Source organism: Melospiza melodia, chromosome 3 (assembly GCF_035770615.1).
Source record: "Melospiza melodia melodia isolate bMelMel2 chromosome 3, bMelMel2.pri, whole genome shotgun sequence".
In the NCBI taxonomy this organism is placed as follows: Eukaryota; Metazoa; Chordata; class Aves; order Passeriformes; family Passerellidae; genus Melospiza; species Melospiza melodia.
The window spans coordinates 50,992,234-51,001,187 of NC_086196.1; the positions used below are offsets into that span (position 1 = coordinate 50,992,234).

Consider the following 8,954-nt stretch of genomic DNA (forward strand, 5'->3'; position numbering starts at 1 on the left):
ACCACTAAAGGAGATTGCTTTAATTGCCCTCCCAGGTCTGCTGTCAACCAGTATATGCAGTGTGATCATAGGCAAACCATTGCAACCAAGTTCATCATATCCATGGGAACAAGTGGATATTTCTGAAAGTATTGCTGCTGCTGACAGTGATTCTGAATGCCTTGTATTGCTGTGGTATGAATTTCTAAGAGCCTCAGTCTACTTCCAGTACTTTCATTTCCATAAGCAATGTTTGTACATTGCCATCTCCACATCAATCTGTTTCTCTTAATTCACATAATTTCAGGCCCTTCCCAATGCTGTCATCTCTTTTATTTTCTGCCAGTGGCTTATTCAAGAAGTAAGTAAACTTAAGGAGGATCAGAAATTTCTTTACCATAATTTTTATTTACTATTTCATTTTCCTCAAAATGTTCCATGATCAATTGCTTTGTCACTTTTGCTACTACATTCCCCTGTATCAATTTAAGGGGAAAGAAAGAATCTATTCTGATTCTTTCTTCACAAGTTTTTAAACACTGCTGATTTGTATGTTCTTCTCCAGGAATCTGGTACCATTCTGTTTGCTTACAGATAACTTGCAGCTGTTCAAAGATGCCTTGCCACAGGACTTTGTCCTACTCTGATTTTGAATCCATTCATTTCTTTTCAAATATTCTAACTATCACTTCTGGCACTCTTATTTCTTTAAAAAACTCTGCATGTCCACACTTATGTCCAAGCAGAACCAACCAGCTTTTGAAAAGTGAAACAAAAAGTCTTTGAATATTACATTCTTTTTATTTCCGGAAAAAATTCTACAACTTGTAAAAGTTGTAAAGGCGGTATGATTTATTTCAGCACTGGACGTATGCTCCCCAAGAACATGTGCACCCCCGAAAATTCCTGAGTCTACTTTATTGCCTAACCTGTTGCATGTGCATATAAGACACATGCACAGGTATCAAACTGTCATATCAATTTTTATCAGCTTGCTCAGTTATTCAGTCACGTAAGCCCAATTCAATTTTTCCGTCTGATTTTTTTCCCTGGGGCCTCTTCTGATCTTTCTTCAGCTTGGATGCTTGCATTCCTTCCTAAGCAGCCTCGAATCTCCTTTGTTCTCTCTGCAGGCCTTTTTGTGGGCACCTAAGCTTACAGACTAAACAAGCAGACTTCAGCTAAATCCAAAATTGGTTTCTGTACCAAGTTAAATTTCAAATACCCTGTCTCACATTGCGACTGTATCTTTTATTTTTCCATCTTATCTGCTTAGGTGATTGATCTATAGATGGGGTGGTGGTTTTCCGGCTTTTAATTCAACTATATTTACAGAAACTTATTTTGCCTTTTTTATTCCAGAATACGTCCCTGGACAAGTCTGAAATACGGTGTCTAGAGAGGCAAATCCCAATGGCAGTACAAGAGACCTGGGTAGAGCCATGTCTCACACCATCACCCTTGACAGCCCCACTACCTCAGTGGAGACATTTTCAAGAAAGACACAGACTAATGAGGACTACACAGCTAAGAAGGCTTAGGGACAACCTCATCACAGTTTCCAGCACTTAAAAGGCAGCTACAAAGAGGATAAAGTCTCCTTATTCACCAGACACCACATGGAGAAGAAAAGAGGTCAACTTGCAACAATGGATGTTTAATCTTGATACATGAAGTTCTTTACAGCAAGAACAACCAGTTTCTGGAACAACGCCTACAGAAATGAGGTACAATCCTCATCACTGGTGGTTTTCCAAACATGATATCTAGATAGAATCTCATCCAGGCTCCCTTTCCCATGAAAAGTTGTACCAGAAGACTTTTCAAGGTCTCTTCCAAACTGGGCTGCTCTGTAATTCTGTAGAAAGCAGCGCCTCTGAGGGAATCTTGCCCATTGACACCAGCCCATAATGTGAAATTCATCTTGGAATTTTGCATTCAGAGAGATGAAGAGCCCTAAGAACTCCGAGCAATATTCCCCTTCCTTCTGCTTTCTCTGCCTTTGATTTACTTTGTGCTGAATTCATGGAAGATCTCCTTTGACATTAGGCTTCTGTCATATCCCTATTTTTGCCAGTGATATTTTCTGTAAAGATATTGACTGATTTGAAAATCTTTTTTTAAGAAAAAAATAATCTGCATACTAAATAATTAGAAATTGTCTATAAAGATAGAATTTATCTAGAAGAAAAGAAGCATTTCCTTCCAGGTTACAGCAGGAAAAGGGCTGTTGAGTTTTTCTAAATATGTTTAGTTGGCATCTTCTTCAGCAAGTGAGTGTAGCCTGAGGTCACAGCATAAAACAAAAGGCTCATCAGTGTCACAATAAAGGCTGCTGCAATGACTCCTACAGTAATTCTAAGGTGCTTGGATCAGTTGATCTAGGTTTCCAGTGTATAGCATTCAGATGATCTGAGTCTGCCTTGAAAAATTCTTGTTCTAACCACATTTCATTTCTCTTCAGGCTTTGCAGTACAAGTCATACTTCAACTTTTTCCCAAGTTTCGTTCCTGCTATATGTTCTTCAAATGCTTTGTCCATTTTCTTACTCTGATCTTCAGTGAAATGGTTCTTCCAGTCACTTACACCACCTTCAAAGAAGCAGGAACAAACTCTTGAAAACCAAGACATTTCATTTTATATTCTATAGAGCTGTCATTTTTATTGCATTGTACACTAAATCACATTAATCCGTTTTCCAGATGAAACATTTTTGTACATCAATAAAATTTTGTGAAATCAGTGGGCTTACATATATATGTGAATCATCTTTACTATAACGCCAAATAACACACTGCTCTTTACGTGATTGTGTTCAAAAAGGCAGCCTAAAATTCTGTTTCCCTCCATCTCTCTCCTCCTGTCAGCTATGATTGGCAAAGTGGAAGATCATGAACAATTAAGAATCATCTTCCAAGAGGCAGAGCTGACTTTCTGCTCCTTCGGCAGCTTCAGTTTTTATCCAGTCATTTCTTCAATATAAAATGCAGAAATAGATTCTGACAACTGGGTTGCCCTTCTCATGTCCATGTCCCCCCCACTACATTGCAAAGGTTACTCCCTTCTTTTCCCTCTCTTGGTGTCCACCTGGATTCTTTCTTGCTTGGCTTAGTTCTAGTGTGTAAGAGTGAACAGGAATTTGGCAGTGGCCATCTCAGAAGATTCCCATACTCTCCTACAAAGTGTGGTCACGCCACTCAGGCTGAGTTTGGCCCAGTGCTGCCAGCTCCAAAGGCTGGGCACTTGGTGATCCAGGCACAGAGGTGGAGAGGAATTCAGACACATGACAGTTCCTCCTTCCTGCCAGCCACCTGTGAGCAGCCAAGAGTGGCTCTGCTGTGAGAGCCTTGCTGTGCATCTTCCTCACCACTTCTCCTTGGATACTCTTCTCAAGCAAAGCCAAGATAACCTGCTTGACACCACCTTACAATTCTAATGTGAGTGCAGGAAAAAGAACCAGACAATGGCCCAAGTTCCAGAGAGTGGCACATTTCTATCTATGAGCCCCTTGGAGCTTCCTACCTTTGCGAAAGAGAACATTGCCAAATGACCCATGGGTCTTGTCTGAGTTTTTCTTCATGGACTGGAAGCTGCTCCTCTCTACCACCAGCTGGAGCTGTTCCTCAGTCAGAGGAATTCCAAAGAACGTGGCTATGTTTTTCACACTCAGGGGAGGATTCTTGAAAGAGGAAGGTAACATTTGGAATGACTTTCAAACAAATGACTCTGCTTTCCAAGATGTTTACACATTCCTATATCTCTCTGCTGGCTGCATACATATCATATTAACAGAGTTCTCTAGGACTAGACTGGGCCATAGTGTTTCTCATCTCCATAGTTACTTAGGCGGAGATTACGAGCTGCCTTCCTGTAGATTACAAAATACTATATATGATTTACAGGTAACAAAATCCACATTACTAAACAAAGTAAAGCTCCTCCCCTAAAAATATTACTGGAGATTTGGATTTATATTTATTTGGTCTTATATCACAGACAAATTAAATACAAGAATCATGTTCACAAGCAAAATTTTACAAAGGTTTTTAAGTTTCAATTTCACCTTTTCTTCCCTTAAAACAAGAATCTGTCTCACCCAGCTTGAATACCCTGCATGTATACAAGGATGAATAGGTTCAGGAAAAATATTTCCCTTGGTGTACAAATTATTTGTAACTATTGATAACCTTACCTCTTTTACCTCTTCATAAGTTATTGTCATAATATTTTCTTTGTCAGCATATTTGTTCCATTCAGAAAGGTATTCAAGGTAGCATCCCCAGGCCGCTAAAAAACAAAACAACAACTAAGATGAAGCATAAATTAGGATTATACAACTTTTACTCATTAACTTGTGTCCGTCAAGGGCTATATTAATCATGTCTATAGCAGAGTTTACACCCTTCTGTGGTAATTATAATTTTGCTCCAGGTTCGGCCATATAATACCTTTGGTAAGTCAGAAATAGAAAACTTGGTAGCATTTCATGACAACTCCGAGGTCACCAAAAAGCTATCATCTTGCAGACTATCTTGTAAGACTGCCTTAATCCAGTCTAAAACTTTGTTGAAACCCCCATTCTGCTGCCCGTGTGCTACCCAAAACTCATAAACTTAAACCAGTGCTATCACTTTCTCCTTTTTCTAATGCATTGCAATTAGTCCCCTTTTTAATGCACTAGACTTAGGCCAAATAATTCCTTTCATCCAATTTGGCATGGAGGTGAGTATATAGATCCAAGGACTCACCATGATGGACACAGGAGAGCAGGGATAAAGGGGACCCAAGACAAAGATGAGGAAGAACTGCCTCTTCCAGGAAAAATACAAGTTTGTACAAATTAAGGAAGTCTGCGGAAGTGCAGTGTGACCAATATCTATCCTCAAGCAGTAAGACAAGCATGTAGACTTCAGATTTCTAATTCTCTGTCTTTAATCTCTGGTTTGTACTGTAAAGTAAAAATTCCTAGAGAAGCTGATTTACCAAAGAACAAAAGTTTTTAGTCAAAGACAAATCATTGGATAATTGAAACTGACAAAAAAATATACTATACTTTTCTTCGCCATGAAATCTGTGAAGAAATCATCCCAGGTCTCATAGGAGGGAACAGTGGCCACACCATTGGAAAAATGGTAATAAGATGTAGCAACATCTTTTGGATTACGAATCAGTAACAATATCTAGAAAAAAAATTAAAATATTATTTTTAGGTATAGACATAGTAGACTCCAGCATTAAAAAAAAATCATATACTTTAAAACTGTGGCTGGAGATTTCTATACCTTGTGTTCTCCTTGCAGAAGTAGCAATTTCATTCACAATTCAGAAAGTGCAGTATTTATATTTACTTTGGTACCATGAGATGGTTGCCTATAATTATTATCTTTTACAGATTAACCAAATTACTTATGCAGAATCTAAGTATGTTTTAATCAATACAGGCATAGGTCATCTTTTAAGCAGCAGGGAAAATGCACAAAAATATAAATGCTTCTTGAACTTTGACACATTGAAGCCCTCACTTGCAACAATGCCATAAAATTCCTTCCATAGGAAATCACGTCAAAATCCATTTTACCTCTGGAGGATTTGTTCAAGCCCTGCAACTCTCTTGTGGAAAGTGTCACAGAGGTGTCAACAAGGGCAAACTGTGGTTAAGTGAGATGAATGGCAGTACTGAAACAGTCATGTAGAAATGGCCAGGCTAAGTAGAAGAGTGATTCTGAAAATTAGCAATAAAGTACTACATTGGCTCTTAAAGAATTCTGTTGAATTGTTTGATTAATACATTAAAATCAGCACTCACCTTGGCATTGTTTTGGAAGATAGATTTGGGAAGTTTTTCAGGACGGAGATTAGTAACCATGAATCTTGGAGAAGGTAATTTGCTCATTCGCTTGAATTGGAAGGAAGAAAATGGACAGTTCAGTTAGTGCAAGTATTCTTTCCATCAACCTATGCTAAAATGGCGCCTTGATGAACTTATCAACAGTTATTGGCCGATACAAGTGGTTTAGGGCTTTTTTGTGAGTGTTGTCCTGGGATATTAGTGGGCTGCTCTGAGTAGGTCTAATGACCAATTGGAAACAGACTATCCATTGACACGGGCTGTCGCTCGGTGACCTCCATCGAGCCCTCACCTCCTGGCCCGTGGCAAGGGTGGCTGCCCCCTCTCCGCCCTTCGGGCCGGTCTGGGGGGCAGTACAGCAGGGCTGCCCAACTCCCAGAGGCAGCAAAGCTGCTCTGTGCAGCTGCTGATGGGAATCCCGAGTCAAGGAAGCCAGAACAACAGAGATGAGAGGGGCCACTTGTGTAAGATCTCAAGAGGGCTTAATCTCCAAGAGAGTCCAAAGACAAGCCACAAAGCCCAAACAGGCTAACCGCAACTTAAGAACAGGGGAGGGTATTATGGGAGAATAACCAATAGCAGAACAGGAGGAATGTAGGGTGAGGATTCGATTCTAGGTAACCAATAGGGGATAACATGGGAGGGGATCAGGCTTGGCACACCAATGGAACTTCGAGGTAAGGGAAATAGACAAGGAAGGTTCTAGAGAAAGGGGTAGGGTTACATTTGATGAACAAGGCAAGAGGGCAGTACTTCCAGGATTGACAGGGAAGGGTCTGGAAATTAGGGAGGTGCAAGGGAGTTAGACATGTAGACTGACATAAGATTAGGCGGGAAAATAGTACTAAACGACTTCAGGGCAAAACTATTGGGGAAACTGAATGGAGTACATGGAACAAAGCACTATAAACTCACAATAAAGAACACCTTAAGATTACAACAGAAAAACAATCTATCACAATGTATTGTTAGGCCAGTGATAATTCTCTTCAGTTCTGTTAGACAATGGATAAAGTTAAGGTACAGATTAGCTATCTGTGAATAGTTCATATTTCCTATATTCAGTATTTGAAGCACATAATGTTGATCATTTCCATACATATTCTGTTCCCACCTCATATTTTTCAAGATCTCCTATTTCAAGGTAGGGGAATTCTTCTTGTTCTTCAGCATTCACACTGCTTTCACTACCAGGTGTTTTCTTTTGAGATATGGCTATCAGGTCAGTTAAGATTTGACTTAGCCAGTTTGTGCCTGAAAGAAGAAACATACAGAAGTGCTTGCAAAACTTTTAGAATGGACAGAAATGGATTTACCAGGGAAGTCAAGAGGTGCTAGTAATACCCGGTGAGTTATCTGGTCTCCTTTCATGCCATGCAATCACAGTTGACTGTCTGGTCAATCACCACCCAGGATCCTACCTTTGCTCCTCATAAGAAGATATTTCTCCAACTTGAACAGTTCAGTACACCGTCAATTAACTTGTATACTGTAAACTGACTAATCAGGGAGAAGAACCACAGAGATTCAACTAGGAAAACCTGCCTTAATGTAATACATTTTAATGTGACACATATAAGGGAGACTGGGGTGATGAACCTGTACTTTAAACCTAATACATGAAGTGTTTTCTGGTGAGCTGGAATATCTTTGGAGGAAAGACGGGTCACAGTACTTCAAGAGAGGAGCAGAACTAGGTCTGAAAATAGTGCATAAAATAAAAAAGCAAAAACTTCATAAACCTGTCAGCTGTGACTATCCACTGTAAAGCAGTGTGAATTAATTGCTGTAAGAGGGAAACAGCAAGATTAAACTGTATATGAGACACATCTGATCCAAACCTTTGGCTTGCATGTGGACCAGTGCTTTCAGGAAAAAGGAGTCATATGTAGGTAAACTTTACCCCTAGCAAAGATGTCCTCTTGATTTCCCAATAATTAAACAACAATGCAATCACTTCAAGGACTGCAAAAATATTTTGATAGCTATTTCCTGACATTTATGTGAAATAAAATAAGGAATTTTCACCTTTTGAAGGTACCAAAAGCTCCATTGTAAAAATATAAAGCTCTTAATTTTACAAAAATACATGTGGGAGTAGAAGGTGGAATATCAGGAGACCTAGTTACCTTTGGTGTAAAAAACTGTATTTTGATTGTCTCCAATTTGTGCATTTAACTTCCTGACTATGAAAAGTAAAGATAATGAAAACCTTTAGATGCTATAGAAAAGAAAATCATAATGTTTTCACAGTCTTTTAAAAAAAATTCCCACATCAGCTATTCATAATTCATTTCTTGTGCTTTTTGAAAATGAAATCAGTTTTACAAAAATTGGTTAACATTCTAAATACAATTATTTAGCATAATATCATATTATGTATCATATCATATATATTTCAGATATTTAGCACAAATCTCATTACTTACGATTACAGAAACTTGTTTATGAAAAAAATTAAAATATATTCACCAGATTTAGGATATCCTGCCAAAATTACATCATCTCTTCTGGCTTCAAAGGACTCCAAGGCTTTGAACACCTCAGGACTGTAAAGAGTTCTAGGGTAGAGAATTCCCTTGTAAGAAAAGAGCAATTGATCACGATGCAATGAGTTGGAAGCTGCTAATGCATTATCTACCAAACCAATAAATGTTTTCCTGGTCTCCATTCTTGTTCTCTCTCTCACGCAGCCCCTGTCACAGTGTGAAATGCTGTGTAGAAGGAGAAAACCCACAGATTGTCCTTTCATAGGTGCTTGGTTTGCTATTTGGGTTTTTTTTTCCTTGAGTTTATGAACAATAATTTACCTTTTTCTGAACCTGTGAAGAGATATACAGACCCAGTCAGAGACCTTACGTAATATGAACCTTTGAAATCAATAGAAGTTGAACATAAATGAACAAGATAAGCGGACAAATGCAATTGCATTCCAGGAAAAATATCATGCCAAAAAGTCGGATAACAACACAGAGTTTATAAACAGAATAGAACAATATAGAACAACATGATTTGCAGATTGGAATTAAAATGCCATGATCAATATCCTCGAGGCAGTTCATCACTTTCCAGTACTTACTGCTGGTATTTTCTTTTTTTTTTTACTATATCACTCATCATTCTCGCC

The 8,954-nt window shown here is 38.7% G+C and overlaps 1 protein-coding gene across 1 annotated transcript; it reads right to left on the reverse strand.

Annotated features, from left to right (window-relative positions):
• Positions 1 to 1,615: 1,615 nt before the first annotated feature.
• Positions 1,616 to 8,651, reverse strand: LOC134415832 (sulfotransferase 6B1-like). Its single transcript, XM_063151718.1, has 7 exons — positions 8,300 to 8,651; positions 6,942 to 7,081; positions 5,786 to 5,875; positions 5,033 to 5,159; positions 4,172 to 4,266; positions 3,502 to 3,658; positions 1,616 to 2,570 (listed from the first exon to the last, which is right to left on the reverse strand). The coding sequence occupies exons 1-7, from the start codon at positions 8,577 to 8,579 to the stop codon at positions 2,440 to 2,442; spliced, it is 1,020 nt and encodes a 339-aa protein (XP_063007788.1). The 5' UTR covers positions 8,580 to 8,651; the 3' UTR covers positions 1,616 to 2,439.
• Positions 8,652 to 8,954: the final 303 nt, after the last annotated feature.

Coding starts and splice junctions, on each gene's coding strand:
- LOC134415832 (XM_063151718.1), bottom strand. CDS start 8,579: ATGAAAGGACAATCTGTGGGTTTTCTCCTTCTACACAGCATTTCACAC. Junction 5,876..6,941: donor GAGATCTTGAAAAATATGAG/GTGGGAACAGAA, acceptor TTCCAATTCAAG/CGAATGAGCAAATTACCTTC. Junction 5,160..5,785: donor TCTTCCAAAACAATGCCAAG/GTGAGTGCTGAT, acceptor TTTTTTTTCTAG/ATATTGTTACTGATTCGTAA.